Here is a 16194-nt window from a genome sequence, read left to right as displayed (position 1 = left end):
ATTGGACTCGAGCTTGGGTTTGGGGTTGGCGGTGTTGGTGTCATCGGTAATGGTGGTCCCAAGGAAGGCGCTTGATGTTTTCCCCCAGCCGCATCGAAGTTGGGAAAGATGCCCGACGCTGCACTGCAACGACGGGGGAGCAGGGCAATCGGATTGACTGTGAGGCTCCGAGGCTCCGAGGCATGGGGTATTCGGTTCTTCGGAGTCCTCTTATCAGCCACTGTGACAGCATGTATTGAACTTAAAAAACCGACCCAGAAACTGTTTAGTTGTCCCGCGGAGGTTATGTAGGTTTGACAAACAAATAACACTTAAAAGGCACTTACTGGCTGCGGGGGAGGAATATCGTGGGTATGGGCTGTGAATAATGGGATATTCCTCGTCGATATGAGCCCACAAACCAATACTCTATCAAATAGCCCGAGCCATACGGGCCTTGTTCTCTCTGTATCTCTTCTCCTTCCCGGCTACCTTTCTCCTCTTCTTCCATGCCCGATTTAGGTCCCCGCGATTTTCCCAAAACCACTTCTGGAAATCGCTGGCTGGTTTCACTTTGCCCTCATCAACTCCAAGGGCTGTGTCATCCAAGTCACCATGCTCATCCAAATCCTCTCCAGGCTCCTCCCCATTCACCTGACCCTCCCCACCTGTCTGAGCCCCGATTCCGTTTTCCCCATCCCAAGGCCAATACATGCGGCTAGGATGCGCTGTGTCTGGGGTTGGCGCGGTACTCCTGACGCCGCGTAACTCAAGATCATGGCGCGTAAAGGGGGTGAGGGGCGCCTGAGGACCCAAAGTCTCGCCACCGCCTCGGTCGCCAGTTTCTTCCTCACTCTCATCGGCGGTGCCGCCGAAAAAATTGAACCCCTGACTCGTCTGTGCTATTTGGGACGTTTCGCTAGCTGCTTGCCCGGTACGTTTGTACAGCGCTTCGAGGGGATGTACTTTGGACTCGTTGGGGGTTGCTGGCGGGATTTTGATCGATAGGCTTTTGGCCGAGGCGGATGATTGTGGCCGTGGAGCATCGGATTTGACTGGCGAGAAAGGCGACGAGTCGACGTCCGAAATTGAACCGTTGGATGTTGATCCGCTACCCGCAGTCGAGACATCATTCCCCACCTCGTCCGCGTCATTGTTGGAAGCCTCATAGCTCGAGCTAGCCTTGTCCTCCTCGTCCGTTGACTCCGTGTCCTGAATCCGTGCCTTCATTTTGCCCCGGAGAAGGACTTTTCCGCTTCGAGGTGGCCTGACCTTCACTGTTTCTACTACATCACCATCTTCTTTCACCCAACCCTTGCCCTCGACAAATTCGACGGGGGCATGTGCCTCCCGTGCAGGGTCCGCGGTTTTTATAAATGTCGGGAATTTGATGGTCCGTTCGAACTCATGAACAACCACCTCTCGCGACTTGCCCTTCTTTTTCTTCTTTGACGAGGTATCCTCAAGGTCGGTGAGGGGTGTGGCGTTAGTGGGCAGGACGGTTTTGATCAGACACTCCTCATGGTCAGTGTATTTGGATTTCGACTGGCCTTTGTGGGCCTTCTTCTTCGAATCTTTATCTTTCTTGGATCTCTTCTTTTCCTTGGGTTCGTCGACTTGTGTCCATCCTCGTTTGATCTTCCGGTCATCTCCCAGGACAACCCCGGTAAGTTCCTCGGCCTTACGCTTCTTTTTTCTCGTCTTATCTTTGATATTGAGTGATGGTGATATCGCATCATGGGCAAGGCTGTGGTGCTGTTTGTCCTTGGCCATCGCAGCTTCGGCGACTGGACTCGGGAAGCGAGGTGGTCGGGCTTGCTCGATGCGGAACTTGGCGCCTCGTAAAACTGATCCGTTGAGCTTCTTCTTCAATTTTTCGGCGTCTTCTGGGGGTAGCTCGACAAAGCCGTATCGTTTCTCCGGGAAAGTCTCAAGTGCGTGGTAGGAGATGTTGCGAGCCTTGCTAAGCTGGGCAGATGATAACGCGACTTTGAGCAGGTCTGCGTCAAACGGGGAAACATGCAACCGGACGTAGGATTCACCGTCAGAAGTCGCCGCGGATGCGGTGCGGGGGATATCGACCTGTTTATGGTCGGTCATGGCCGTCACGCCGCTCAATTGGCGTTTGTTGAAGTGGGAAGCTTACCGGCGAAGGCGGCACAGGAGTGAAAGCGCGGGAAAACGGACATGGAAAAAGCTGACCGCCTTCCGGTTTTGCAGGGGCAGTATATGAATGATGAAGTGGGTCATTTATTTAAGTGAACCCCCGAGTACCGGCGGCAGTCGGTGACTAATAAATGTCCAACACTCCCCCACCGACCTCAGCAAGTCAAAACTCAAAGTCGGCGAACTTGTCCGTTTCCCGCCTCCTCATCCCACTTTTGGAACTCGAATATGACCCACGGATGGCACAAAAATGCAATCATTCGAGGCTGAAAATTAACTAAAAGGGACCATTCCTGGGTTTCAAGAAAGTTGAGACGTGGTGAGCAGTGCATACCTCGTTACTGCAGTCTCCTATTTGCCTAGCAGGCTCTTCCAGACACAAGCCCTCTAACCCCTTCATCCTAATGCGGCTTTTGGCCCCAGGCGACGACCCTAATAAATAGCATCGTCAGTGGGCTAAAAAGGGGGGAGTTTTGGCGGTACTCACACTGAGCAATAGGCGTGGATAGTCCTGTCCTGTAGGTCCCGCTTCAGATCAGCAAGCAAGTTATCCACCTCTTCCGTCGCCCAACCAAAGGCGCGAGTGAAGACGGCCATGGTGATACCATCAACCGCCTCAAGGTTGTTGACCATTTGCATGGCCCCAAGAGCCTTTTGCTCCTTCCCCTTCGCCCAGGTATTGAGGGGCACGGCGAACTTCTTCTCGCCAAGGTTGACAAACCCGGCGTCGGCTAGGTAGCTCTTACAGCGTAGCGCCTCGGTCGCAACACGGCCGTTTAACTTCTGCATGCCTTGGAGCAGGAGGGTGTTCCAGCGCTGCAGGGCGGTGCCTTCGATCGAGTTGTCTATAGACCGGGCGTAGGGGACGGTCTCCTGGAACTCGGCCCAGCCGCCAGGCTCAAGGTTGTCGTGGACAGTGCGGAAGAGTTTGTCCCAGCTTGTCTTGATGAAAGGGAGCAGACCGCGACCGTGAATGTAGTCAAACTTATGGCTGTAAACCCAATCATCGTCCAGGTCATCGATTTCGAAGCGGCAGTTTGGTGGTATGTACTCGGGCTGGATCGGGCTGAGATCGGTGCCCAGGATCTGAGAGGCCGGATTTTCTTCCGCTTGACGGCGCCGCGTGTGTTAGATGGTCAGCAGAAACTTAGATGTCAGCCCAACGAAAGGAAGAGGGAACACACCAAACTCAATCGCCCAGATGCCCGTGCCTGTTCCGAGATCAAGGACCTGCTTCGGAGTCCCAACTGGGGCTAGCCCAAGCTTCCCACCGAGTAACACTTTGGATATCGCATGCTGGTAGTCTATCTGGTGTTAGTGACAAGTGGGAAACGGAGGTTGCACGGATGGGGGTGGTAGAGGTATAGTAATATTGTGTCCACCGTGTGTAGTTGTCTATACGTACCCATACGTTGCTGTTCCCTCTTTAGACGCAATGATGTGAGTCTCGATCATCCAGTTCAGTAATGGGTCGCGTGCGCTTACACACCTCATCATTAGGGATGAAGTACTCTTTTGCAAAATGGTTAGCCACCTAAACCTAGTTTTAAAGACACGTAGCGATTGAGTTCGCTAAGTTGTCAACGCGACTGTTGAGCAGGTATGTTATCAGGCTTACTCCCTTCCTTATATCTGTGGAACGTCCTGCCGTGTTCCTGGACGAACTTATACACGCTGGCGCTCACAGAAACGCTGGACGAAGAGCTAGGATTAAGTGTTAGTAGAGAATCTGAGATCATTGGCGAGCGTGTCTGAGCCTGTTGGGGGGGGGGGGGGGTTCTCACTCTCCCGAGTCAAATAAATCATCGTCTTTTCCCCGATTCTCATGATCGACCTGAATGGTTTATGATGGTGATTAGCGTTTAGCCATGCACTCCCACTGGGACAACGTTCTGTAGCGTGGCCTCTTTCCGTACACTTAAATCCACTGAAAATTGACTGAGTGCGGTAACGGATGCCGATCGGTCATCTTGGTCTTGGTCGTGTGACGTTGGGGGTGTTCCAGTCGCAGGTCCCATTGCACTTCCCTTGGTTGTTGCGCTGGCCGCTGATGGGATATGAGGGGTCTCTATCCCACTTTCACCAGTGGCTCCGGTTGTGGTGCTGGATGGCGGAGATGTGATTGTAGCGCTGTCTCGCGGTGTCTCGGCAACTCGGAGTGGTTTGTGCCCCTGTCGCTCCAGTCCACCCATTTGTGTGTGTCGAGCGGGCCGGCAAGCGTTATACCGGGCTAGCTTTCGGGCGGCTTGAAGGCCGGTTGGTTACAGAGTGGTGTTTTGATGATCTAAGACACGGTTGGCCGAAAGGTGGAGATGATCGATGCATCAGTGGTCTTCGTGGACGAGGAGGTCCTGCAGCCCTGCATCGAATTTTTGTACATACACTACGTTCTGATCCAAGCGAGGAGTACTATGTGTACATACGGTACCAGATGCGCCAAGGCCAGCCACCGGCCCGGCCGAGCACACGGCAGATAATGCGGGTTTGAGGGCCGAAGGCTTCTCTCTGCATTGGGCATACGGACACAGCGAATTGAACTGGACCCTTCCGTCGACTGGGCTGTTATTATACAAGTGAGAAGAGAGCAAATTACCGGCCACCACATACAATCAAGCCAACCAGGACGCCTTTTGTAAGCACCCGAATAACCCTTTCCCAATGACGCCACCCCATCGGACTGACCAACCTTCCTTTATACTGCCCGTGGCGTGTGATGTGCAAAATCTCCCCGGTTATCTAGTGGTTTATTTCTTTTCCTGGCGCTTCTGCTCGCGGACGTCGCCTCCGGAGGCTCTCCACCAGACATCACCACTCCAGCGAAGCAGGCGCTCCGCCGCTCCTGTTGGTGTCATCGCGGGTCGGACATCGAGGAAGAACACGGGTTCGCCCGTGGGTTCGGGCGGGGCCGAGTAGAAATCGATCACATATCTAATCTCCTTTTTGTCACCGTTGACGTTGCGCGAGACGAACCAGTCGTGGCGATCAAAGGGCGCTTCGGTCCTGAGTAGCAGGACTGTTAGCTACTTCAATATGGAACTGTCAGCCGGGGCCCTCAACATACCCGAATTTAGATGGATATATCCATCCCAGAGCTTGCAGAATCGCCGCCTTGGGCGTCATATCCTGCGGCCGGCCCTGGAACCTGACGAGGGTCGGCTCCGACTGCCCTCCTTCCTGGGCCTCCAACCGCCGGAGTGTTACAGGTGCGTGTTCCTCCCCGCGCCTGCTAACTTCCCAGCCACGGGCCAGCCCCCGGCTAAACCGACGCTCCCACTCCACAATCTCACCCCATGCGCCTTCATTCAAGAAGTTGTGTACGGCCACCATGCTCTCAACCGCCGTGACATCCGTGTCCGTGTAGCCCTTGCGCAGGAGCGCATTGTACATTTGCTGTGGGGACGGGTACTCCCAGTTGCCGCCGCCCGTGCCTCGCGGGATGGACGACTCGTCTCGGCTTGTTGGTAGGGCGTGGGTTTGGTTGGGCGCCCGTTCCTGAGAGATGGACTGGAACATGTAGTTTAGCGGATTAAGCTTGGAGAGCACCGACGGCTCTTTTTTAGGTTCCTCCAAGGTGTTGCCATGCGGGGCGGAGAAGGATGAGAGCGCGGCGTTGGCGGCGGGATTGCCGTGAGGAACGGGACACGAGGAAGGCGTTGGAGCCGGAGCGACGGGGCCCTTGAGGGCGTCAGCACCGGCCTGGTGCATCGGGCAACCGGCCTGGACTAGGTGTTAGCTGAAGGGGAAAAATATGCGGTAGTTGCAAGGGGCTTACGGGAGGTGCGCCAGCTCGATGAAGGGCCTTGTGGTTCAAGTCCGGCGGCGGGGCAGGCTTAGCATCGGCCCAAAACCAACCCATTGTGATTATGGCCTTCCAGGCCCTTTTGGTCTTTCGAGTCTGGGGGGGAGAAAGGTTGAGAATAGTTGCGAAAGGTGCTAGCACTGAATAAATGTGCCGTGAAAGGGGGGCGGCGGTACCAAGAGGTTTGAGGTCGGGATGTTGGAGAGCGCAGTGGGGGGTGAGAAGATCGCAAACGATAAGGCGGGAAAAAAAGATGGAGATTTTTGAAAATTCGCCAAGAATGACGCGCATCTTTCCCAGCGCACGCGCCAAGCCGGAGACCCCGCCGATGATGGACCTTGCGAGCATGCGAACACAAACCCCCGCAAGCAAGGGTGCCTGTCACAACCGCCAACCGCGCTCTGATCGACCGTTGTTCTACACTATATAGTATGTCCGAGTTGAGAGGATGCGAATAATATATTGCAAAAGGTCCGCGGGGATTACCATCTGCCTTCAAAGTACCTTGCCCAGTCAAGAGGCTGAAAATCCCTCCTTAAACCAAGTCTACTAGATGAGGTTCACAAGGGAGTTGGGTGGCTTATTACACGTTGGGAGACAGGAGATCGTATCGGACGCATCGTTCCACCTATTAGCGAGGATTGTTAGATGACACCCACTAGAGAGAAAAGCACGGGATTGGGGTCGATGTGGCTTACATCCTCAGCGCTGGCCTGCATAAAACGCCGTGTCTCTAGGCCAACCCAGACCTTCAAAATGTGGAAGTTACCCTCCTTAACCATGTCCTTCCCGCCTTGGGTACCAAGTTGTCTTAGAATTGGGAGCGAACTGCTGAGCAGGTCCACGTCTGGATTGAGGCTGCGGCCAATCCCCTCAAGAAGGAGCATGCTGATGACAACGTTGACAAAGTCCCCTTCGAGGCGAACGTGATGCTGCCTTACCATGCTTAGTACTTGCTGCAAAATGTCCCCAATCTTGACGTTTCCGAGGGCGAGGGTCCGGCTTTTCACACCAAGAACCAGGTGTTGCATCTTCAAGGCAAACACCTCCTTATCTAGTACGGCATCGGGCTGGCGGCATCGTTCACACATAAGGTGACCGGCCTTGTAACCATCAAACTCGGCCACGGCACGAAAGAGGTCAAGGAAATTGCGCCGATTGGTGTCGTTGAGCTCCGTCACTAGGCCTGTGTCGATGAAGATAAGCTGCGGCCGAAAGCCTTGGCGCTCGATTTCACTTAACTCGGCATTCCACCGCTCCTTGTCGTGACGATGCGGGCGCAGCCGTGACAAGACTTGCTCTGTGACGTCTGCGGGGTCTCCAATCGCGGGATTCGCCTCGGGGACACGGCGCAGCATTAAACTGGGCCGCTCAGACTCATAGAAGCGCACCATGATGTTCCCGGGATGCAGGTCGGCGTGGACAAAATTGTCGAGTAAAAGCATGCGCAGGAAAGCGTCGAGGCCTTCCGACGCAATATCATGCTGGAAAACCCCGCCCCCATTATTTAAAAAGTCGGCGAGAGGGATGCCGTTGGCAAACTCCTCAATAAGCACGTTCCGCGTGCAAAATTCGGTGTACGGGAATGGGAACCAGGCGGTGGTCCTGTCCTTGAAGTTCTTGCGAAATCTGGATAAATTCGCTGCTTCAATGCGCAAGTCTAGCTGAAGCTTCATCATCTCCCCAAATTGCTCGACCTCGTCGGGCAAAGAAAGCCACTCTATTGTGGGTATAACGTTCAATACGGAAGCAAAGAAACGCATGATCCGAAGGTCGCGGCGCACAGTGCGCTCGACGCGGGGGTGTTGGACCTTGATGGCCACATAGGAAGAAGGAACTCGTTTTGGTGTACTTTTCAGAACGGTGTCGACATTTTTGCGAACATTGTGCCGGATGTCTGAGTGTTCTTCAACGACGTCGGGGTCTCCGGAGAGTGCTAGGCCAGGCTTGAGCTTGGCTTTGTAGACTTGGGCGATCGCCCCGACGCCGAGTGGAATCTCGTCAAACTCGTCAAATATATCTTCAAATTCACGTCCACCAAAAGCCTCTCGGACTATCCGCTTTGTCGCACGCAATGAGTGAGCAGGGGCGTTGGCGTGGAGTTTCGACATGATCTCGCAAAGTTCGTTGGGGAAGATATCGGATCTCGAGGCGGCCCATTGACCCAACTGTTCGACATCTTGTCAACGCTCAGCCTCGAAGTCAAACGGGGGTCGTGTTTGTTACCTTGATGAAAGCTGGGCCCGCCCACTCCATAGATTGAACAAGAAAGCCGTACCACCATAGCGACCCAGTTCGTTCGTTATCGCGCTCGGGGTAGCGCTTCCCAAACCATATGACCGGGACAGTCACTATCACCGGTATAAAAATGACAGCAAGCTGTAAGAAACGTACGCAGGTGCAGACTGGTTCCCAAATGAACAAATCCAATAACACGATGACCCGACGACGTAACCAGCGCAGAGTCCCGTCGCTGTCACCGGCCGTCTTGCGGATCTCGGCTCGCGAAACTTGAAGCATGCGCTTCTCTCCTGTATCTCCATGGCTAGCGCTGCCGTCCTCCGAGAGCTCAATAAATGCGGAAGCGGCCATGCCGGCACCGCCGGCGGCCAACAAGGCCCCGGACCTTGGGCGGTGGGATCTCCATGATGGCGGTCGACATCGCGGGTTTGTGTGAAATGGAAACGTGTGCGTGCCCACGCGGGAATATGAGGACGTGTTCCTCAAGAGTTTACATGTTGAGCTTGAGCGTAATGGCGCTTCTACAAAGGAGAAGTATCGGCCTAGTGTGAAGACCAGCCTCATATCGTCGCGGCGTGTGAGACTAGATTCGAATTCGGGAGGTTGAATCAGCTGAGGCAAGCATTCTTGTTATCAAATGACCCAGTATACGTAAAATTGCATCATATTAATCACATGCGATATGGCGAGGCATCGCTGAAAGGACGGTTTCGTGTGTTGCTTTGGGGGAGTTGGCCGCGCGCAAAGGACCACCTGTGACGTCGTCGAATCGCGGGCAAAGCCGAGCTCGAATTGGGCGTTGTGGGTCAAACTTGAGAGCACGTGGGGCTAAAAACGGCAGCTTTCGGGAACAGATCGCCGGTATTTACCGGCAGGGGAGCCAGGAGGCAGCATGCCACGCGATAGCTTACTGTACTGTGTGCGAAGTACTCATGGTCGGAGCGTATTGGGTTCAGGGTTATTAATGAGACATTTGAATGAAGTATTTTAAAAGGGAAGGTTTTTGGAAGTCACTTATCGAGGCAGCGCCTTCTTTTTATCAAAAGCCGTGTCCTAACAATTGGTTTCCATCCAACACTGGGGTGCCGGCTTGATGCCCAGCGAGTCACTCGAACTCCCGAATAGTTTAGACTTGTATGCTTACTGCATTCATCGAAGCCTAAGAGGGGTGTCGTTCACGTTAGTTGTGCCAATGTCTCTTCACCCCAATGACATTATGAGTACTTACTTTCTCATCAGCATCTGTCCTAGTTTCAATCTCTGGCCCGACCGTCGTCTTGTTACCGAGAGAAAGTGATACAACACCAGTTGTGTATTCGTCGAATGGCACTTCAAAATAGGAGACCGGGTTTCGACTTCTTGTCTCGAACACCATCCGGCACGTGTGGCCTATCTCAAGAGTGATGCGGGCGGGGTTTTTTGTCACCGCCAGCACAGAGACGACATCTCTAGCTCCACGTGTGGCTGGGGCAGAACCCCCCTGGCCCCAAACGGTCCCTAATTGACATCGTTAAGAACGGTCTTAGCAGGGCAATATAGTAGAAGGGGCTGACCGTTATGGCCGTGACGACGGTTTAGGGCGGTTCGGTACCAAGCGATCGCGGTGTCCTCGCCACCCCAGTCAAGCGTAACGGATCCTGATTTGTAGGCAGCGATGAAGTATGGTAGGGTAGCCCTGAATGCAGCGTGTGAGTGCCCAAGGGCGTACTTCTCCGCCCCATTCACTATCTGCGCCGAAATTTGGTCGCAGATGTAGCTTGACTCGCCGAAGTCGTTCCCTCTTCCTTGTCAGCTTATCGCGGTGTAGATGGTCAAAGCAGGCTAATGCGACGTACAAGTTATAATCTGCACAAAATCTGGCATGACTTCTAAGACTTGTTGCCAGCGGTCGTACCAAAGTGACTCGCTTGACGAGTACCAGCTCTTACCCCACTGAGGAAGATCTAAGATGAATGAGACGAGAAAGCAACAATGTCGGCGCGGGGACAGGGATTCACCAGTGTAAAACCAGGGGCTTACGCCCATCATGTAGGCCTTTCCACGGAGACATTCTTGGTACAGGAAGTCCTCAGAGGCGGTCATCATGAACTGACCGGGCTTTGGCCAGGCATGCCATGAAACTATGTGGCACTTTAGATCGAAAATCACGGCTCAACGGGAGGAAAAACAGCTTACAAGCGCCATCAATCATGTCAAGCTTTCCCTCGACCCCAGCCGGCCCGAGACTAGACCAGTTTGGGATAAGATATATGCCGCCCGTTGCATCCCTAACCGTTGCCCATTTAGGGGCCCAGTCGGGGCCTTCGAAGGTTGAGACCAAAGGCCGGCCATCTATTAACATCTGTGCCGAAGAGCCCCGATAACGGTTGATTATGTTGACCACCTGGGATACGGGCCAGGATCCAGCCGCCATACTGGCATGATGATTGTTAGTTTTTTACTGACGTGCATTGCACGTCCCAAGTGGTGGCGCCCGTAACGCTTACTCAAACGAAATAAAAATGTAGAATCCCCTGCTACACTCGGCAGCGTTGTACGCGTAGTCAAGTTGTGTCTCAGTCCAGTAATCCGAAGGCCCGATGTTGAGTGCGAACCCGTCGATGCCTGCAGATTTGGCGGTCCTAACATCGTGCTCCCAGTGCCTCCGAGGTTGGTTGCATGTGAGCCCAACCTGACCATTGATATCAATTGGCCGTTCACAAACCGCGGTGGACAATTCGGCAAGGACCGTACCATGTAATGGGCAAATACTTTTCTGCCATTACCCGACATTTTGATTGCCCCTCCAAACTTTGTCTAAGGTGATAGAGGACAAGGATAGGGATGGAGCCTCCCGGTTGAACCCTGGCGGCTGCTTCGTGAAGACCTTGGCGGTATCAAAGATTATGTGATTATGTGGAAAATGAAGAAATGTACGGCATTGCTGAAATATCCTTTGGGCCACTTTCAATGAATCCTTCGACTACGCCTCGGAGAATAGGGGACAAGATGAAATATTTGGTTTTTGTTTCTCGGTTCAAGGAACAGGTGAGTCCCCGCATTGCTGGAGGCGCTCGGACCTTTTGGAGGTTAGGTCTTGGAGAACTGCAGTGGTCGACGCGACCGACCCGGGAGAGGGTTGGCCCCATAAATTCCCGTCCTTCAGAGTACCGCCGGATCGGAAATTAAAATTTCCTTCGGCCCTGCGATTTTGGCTCCGCACAATTGAATCTGGTCGAAATTTCGCAACTCGTCCCGCACCCTACGCATTACGACCACCCGACGACCGATTCTCTCACTCACAAAGAAATCGACCAGTCGCCAAAATGGATAGCTCAAAGGCCCCCGTCAAGCTCGTCAAGGTCATTCGCGTCCTCGGCAGAACCGGTACGAAATGCGCCCATGCCCCGAAAAACTGGCCGGCGATCCGCCCACTCAGTGACCGCTAATTTTGAAAGCCGGGGCAATGCTGATATAATGTTTCGATTTCCAGGCTCGCGTGGTGGTGTCACCCAAGTCCGGGTCGAGTTCATGGACGACACAACTCGTACCATCATTCGTAACGTCAAAGGCCCAGGTATGTGCCTTTTCCCTTACACCAAGCAAGCAGACCAAGGCTAATATGTATGTTTTCTTTGCGTATCTAGTCCGCGAGAACGATATCCTCTGCCTACTCGAGTCTGAGCGTGAGGCCCGCCGTCTCAGGTAAAGAAAAGGGAACCGGGGTGTTGGAGAGGAGATGGTTGAAGGGAATATGAGAACTTGGCGGCAACTTTCAGCTTTTTTGCCCGTCTCACGTGGCCCGACCGTCGCTAAAAGCTGCGACGAACGAAGGATGGAAATATCAAGGATGGGCGTTCGGTAGAACGGTATCACGATTATTGCTCTCCACAAATTCTACATGGTGCTAGGGCAGCGCCGATTTTTACGGATATCACGGTGCTTACGGCTGGCTGGTTTTGGGTGATCATGGACGAAAGGAAATAATTTCAACATCTTGCATCTAGGTGGTCTTCCGCCTAGAAGCTGGGAGCTCTGGTGTCTCGCAGTTTTAATGTTCACCCCCTTTTAGTAATTCTTCGAACGGCAAATCGCGACATCTCAACACCGAGAGTATGGCGGGGTGGAAGGAATTCGGGAATTGATGACCGAGTTTATTTTCGGAGTGCTCTGGACAGGCCTGGGTCAATGCAGGCCACAGCAAGTCGCTCCACCAATCCTGTGATATTTTACGGGCGAATGTCGCCGATTTAAACGGGCATCACCGTGACCAGTTGGGGTCCGCTGTTACCTATCTCGAGTAAGGGGGGAAGAGCGTCGGTTAAAGTAGTGCGGGCGTGAAAACGTCGAAGAAACGTAAGTTCAGTGCCAGTTTTTGTCGTTCTTGTTGTTTCTTCGACGTGCACCCTTGATGAATGGCAACGAAGGGACCTAGGTTCCCCGTAAATGATAATTATGCAATATGTATAGATGCACCGACAAGTACGATCGTTCTTGCGTTTTGCGACTGGAAGCAATGTTGCCCCGGTCGAGGCAGAGGGCGGGACGACAGCCGCCGGCTTGGCAGACCCGGAACACACGATGAGTGACCGATGTGACCGATGAGTCGCTGGATGCTACCTCAATGCCCTCGCTCCAGATTGAGTGTCCCCGGGCCTTGGACCTGATTCCGCCAATGACACAACACCTCGTCATTGAAACGGCACGACTGCCCCCTTCTTTCGGGCGACAATACCCCAACATGCGGAACGTGCAGCTCGGTATAAATGCTTAGCCAGGGCGTGCACCCATCTCGGGGTTGTTAATATGTGTTATTCTAGCCGCTGATCTACAGCTCCCGGGTGCGATCCGTCGATCATCTATCTTTCTTGAGTTGGGTGCTCACAACATGGAGCTCCGAGCCCTTGTCCGTTTTCTCGGCTTGTCCGCCTGGGTTTTCTCGCCAGGCGCGTTTGCTGCTTTCGGCTACACCTCCTCGGGCGGCAACTATGTCATCGACGCCGGCTCTGCGAACCCGCTGGTGTTCTCGGTGAGCCAGTCAAGCTGCGACATCAACTCGATCAAGTTCCGCGGCACCGAGCTCCAGTACGGCAGCAAAGGCACGCACATCTCCTCCGGCTTGGGCTCGGCCACGGTCTCGATCAGCCAGATCAGCGGGTCGTCCCAGTACATCAAGGTGACTTGCGTGACCTCCACCCTGACGCACTACATGGTGGTCCGCCAAGGCGACAGCACCATCTACCTGGCGACCTACATCACAGCCCAGCCGTCGATTGGTGAGCTGCGCTTCATCGCCCGGCTGCTCCCGAACCAGCTGCCCAGCGAGTACCCTTACGGCGAGGTGTCGAATACGAACGGGGCCAGCTCGGCGGTCGAAGGCTCCGACGTTTTCGTCGTCAACGGCCAGACGCGGTCCAAGTTTTACTCGTCTACGAGATTCATCGATGAGGACTCGCATTGCGTGTACGGCGGGAGCGATGTGATCCATGTCTGTATTCTAACCCCCCAGCAAGAATCTTCGTCAGGGGGCCCCTTCTTCCGGGACATTGACTCCAACAACGCCGGCGACTCGACCAACCTGTACAACTACATGAACAGCGGCCATGTACAGACCGAGGCGTACCGTATGGGGCTCCATGGGCCGTACGCCATGCAATTCTCTCGCTCCGGTGTGCCGAAGCTCCAGGACATCGACGTCTCTTGGTTTGGCGAGGTGTCGGTCACGGGCTACGTCGCCGCGTCTGGCCGCGGCACCGTGAAGGGGACAGCTAGCGGCGTGGCGAGCGGGCAGCAGGGTGTGGTGCACTTCTACAACAATGCAGCACAGTACTGGGCCAAGACCTCGTCCGGCGGCTCTTTCACCTCACCGGCGATGAAGCCGGGCACGTACAACATGGTGCTGTACCAGACCGAGTTCAAGATTGGTACGGGCACCGTGACCGTCTCGGCCGGGCAGACGGCGACTCAGAACATCGCGGGCAACTTCAACACGTCGCGCAACACGCTTTTCCAGATCGGTGACTATGACGGCCAGCCCACCGGCTTTCGCAACGCCGACAAGTTCCTGCGCATGCACCCGAGCGACAGCCGCATGGCGAGCTGGGGCCCGTTGACTTACACCGTGGGCAGCTCGGCGCTGTCTGACTTCCCCATGGCGCTCTTCCAGTCGGTCAACAACCCGGTGACTATCAAGTTCAACCTGAACGCCGTGCCGAGCGGCACGGCTACACTGCGTATTGCTACGACGCTGAGCTTTGCTGGCAGCCGACCGCAGGCCAGCGTCAACGGTTGGTCCGGCCCCGCTCCGTCGGCGCCGACTAAGATTGACAGCCGCGGCGTCACGCGGGGTGCGTACCGCGGGTATGGCGATGTTTACACCGTCAGTATCCCTGCTGGGAAGTTGGTCTCCGGGAGCAACACCATCACGATCAGCTCCATCTCGGGAAGCAGCGGTGACACTTTCTTGAGTCCCAACTTTGTGAGTTCCTCCTCTATCCAAACCTTTCTCGAACTTGGTCCTGACTGGCGAATGCTATAAGATTTTCGATGCGGTCGAGCTCTACACGTAGTACACGGGTTATTTAGGGACTTTCAATTCTCGAGTGTACTTGTCGCTGAGTCCAGAGCTACTCGTCATTCCGTCAATACCAGTGCTTGGTCTAGTTGGGCGTTGCGAGGTTGGTACTTGGCACACTGCAATATCACATATTTGAGTTTAGCCCCAATGATATACCAATTCATACTTCCGGACCAGCTCCCTGTTTCTTTTGATTCCGTCCTGGAACCCTAATCAGGCTCTGCTTGGCTACCATCTGTGTTGCGTTTGATTTCCGAGAACGTATCGCTGGGGCCGGTGGGGCAGGGGGGGTTCGCGAGCACTTCATGTCGGTTGCTGGCTGAAAGCGAGGGGAAAGCCGAGTTGACCACCAAGACAAGACCACCACGGAATGTAGAGACGGCTCTTTTATAAATACCACCTGACTATCCAGGCCACCTTGACGGAGCACAGCGCCCAATAATGCTACCGAGGTACGACCCTTAGCCTGCAACTTGAAGTTGTGGCGAGCGGAAGAGACAAGCCACGGACGTTCTCCCCCACGAGATTAACATCGCAAGATACCACGCTGGGATCTCGAAAGCGGCATTTGGCGCCTCCTCGGACTATGGACCTGCCAAATTGAGGTAGTGCTTGGGGACCCCTCAAGCCAAGCTGCTTGATTGGGCAGTTGACCCCGATGCGACAATGCTTGGCTTATAATGCGGGAGCCAGCTTGGCGGTTTTCACAGTCCCTGACCTTATCCCCTTTGTCCTGTTAATGGCTTTGAGGTCCATGTTAGTAGAGAAACTGTGGGTGGGGAGAAGACTATAAAACTCTAGAGAGGTAACGAGTCTACCGTTACTCTCTCAAGTTTCACAGTGACAACGTTGAAGTCCCATAAACACAATCAACACTTGGTGGTTATTCTTTCAGGCACCGAGAACACAAAGGCTCCTTCAAGATGCGATTTTCGGTACACCTCGCCCTGCTGGCCAGTTCGGCGTCATCCGCTTTCGCTGCGCCGGCTGTTGAGTCCCAAGGCGTACATGCTGGCCTACGTTTGATTAAGACCTCGCCCGAGGACCCTGGGCGTTGGGTCACAGAGGAGCAAAAAATCACCGACTACAAATCCAAGGGGATCGGGTTCGTTGATATCACCGGCATTACCGACGCCAGTGTGCTTGCGGCCCTATCGGCTCCCGACGTGCCAGAGGAGAAGGCCGTTTCTGCGCAGGCTGCGGCGGCCTACCCGTCCACTGTCAGCCACAAGTCGGAAGCCGACCCTTTGCTGGCCAATGTCTCGACGACGAGCCCCAAGACCTGGCTGAAGACGCTCACCGAGTATGTCGATTTTGCACCACACCTCAATCATGTAAATTTTCTCACGCTAAATGACGGACACGCTAACGTTTTGAACGGGAAGTTTCTACAACCGGTACTACAGAAGTTCGTACGGCACCGAGGCGGGATCGTGGTTGTTTGACACCATCA

General features: G+C 54.3%; 6 protein-coding genes across 6 annotated transcripts; 2 read left to right on the top strand and 4 right to left on the bottom strand.

Annotated features, from left to right (window-relative positions):
* Window positions 1–411: 411 nt before the first annotated feature.
* Window positions 412–2079, bottom strand: C8A04DRAFT_35704 (uncharacterized protein; the record flags this gene model as incomplete). The annotated part of the gene is made up of 1 exon (XM_062783262.1): window positions 412–2079. The coding sequence occupies one exon, from the start codon at window positions 2077–2079 to the stop codon at window positions 412–414; it is 1668 nt and encodes a 555-aa protein (XP_062639039.1).
* Window positions 2080–2546: 467 nt separating this feature from the next.
* On the bottom strand, window positions 2547–3884 carry C8A04DRAFT_10519 (uncharacterized protein; the record flags this gene model as incomplete). The annotated part of the gene is made up of 6 exons (XM_062776611.1): window positions 2547–2577; window positions 2633–3254; window positions 3330–3449; window positions 3551–3569; window positions 3635–3657; window positions 3764–3884. The coding sequence occupies 6 exons, from the start codon at window positions 3882–3884 to the stop codon at window positions 2547–2549; spliced, it is 936 nt and encodes a 311-aa protein (XP_062639038.1).
* A 1005-nt stretch (window positions 3885–4889) lies between these two features.
* On the bottom strand, window positions 4890–8536 carry C8A04DRAFT_35702 (uncharacterized protein; the record flags this gene model as incomplete). The annotated part of the gene is made up of 4 exons (XM_062783261.1): window positions 4890–5145; window positions 5207–5862; window positions 6643–8112; window positions 8171–8536. The coding sequence occupies 4 exons, from the start codon at window positions 8534–8536 to the stop codon at window positions 4890–4892; spliced, it is 2748 nt and encodes a 915-aa protein (XP_062639037.1).
* A 775-nt stretch (window positions 8537–9311) lies between these two features.
* On the bottom strand, window positions 9312–10957 carry C8A04DRAFT_10518 (glycoside hydrolase; the record flags this gene model as incomplete). The annotated part of the gene is made up of 8 exons (XM_062776610.1): window positions 9312–9344; window positions 9414–9682; window positions 9739–9963; window positions 10021–10128; window positions 10183–10305; window positions 10361–10599; window positions 10672–10856; window positions 10919–10957. The coding sequence occupies 8 exons, from the start codon at window positions 10955–10957 to the stop codon at window positions 9312–9314; spliced, it is 1221 nt and encodes a 406-aa protein (XP_062639036.1).
* A 533-nt stretch (window positions 10958–11490) lies between these two features.
* C8A04DRAFT_35700 (ribosomal protein S28e) lies at window positions 11491–11873 on the top strand (the record flags this gene model as incomplete). The annotated part of the gene is made up of 3 exons (XM_062783260.1): window positions 11491–11551; window positions 11658–11741; window positions 11812–11873. 3 exons carry the CDS (start codon window positions 11491–11493, stop codon window positions 11871–11873), a joined length of 207 nt encoding a protein of 68 aa, XP_062639035.1.
* Window positions 11874–13052: 1179 nt separating this feature from the next.
* Window positions 13053–14733, top strand: C8A04DRAFT_10517 (polysaccharide lyase; the record flags this gene model as incomplete). The annotated part of the gene is made up of 2 exons (XM_062776609.1): window positions 13053–14642; window positions 14704–14733. The coding sequence occupies 2 exons, from the start codon at window positions 13053–13055 to the stop codon at window positions 14731–14733; spliced, it is 1620 nt and encodes a 539-aa protein (XP_062639034.1).
* Between the last annotated feature and the right edge of the window lie 1461 nt (window positions 14734–16194).

The sequence above is a fragment of the Dichotomopilus funicola genome (assembly GCF_033296635.1).
Source record: "Dichotomopilus funicola strain CBS 141.50 unplaced genomic scaffold C8A04scaffold_14, whole genome shotgun sequence".
Classification (NCBI taxonomy): domain Eukaryota; kingdom Fungi; phylum Ascomycota; class Sordariomycetes; order Sordariales; family Chaetomiaceae; genus Dichotomopilus; species Dichotomopilus funicola.
Note: the sequence above shows the minus strand (reverse complement) of the source record. Positions and strands in the feature narration are given on the sequence as shown.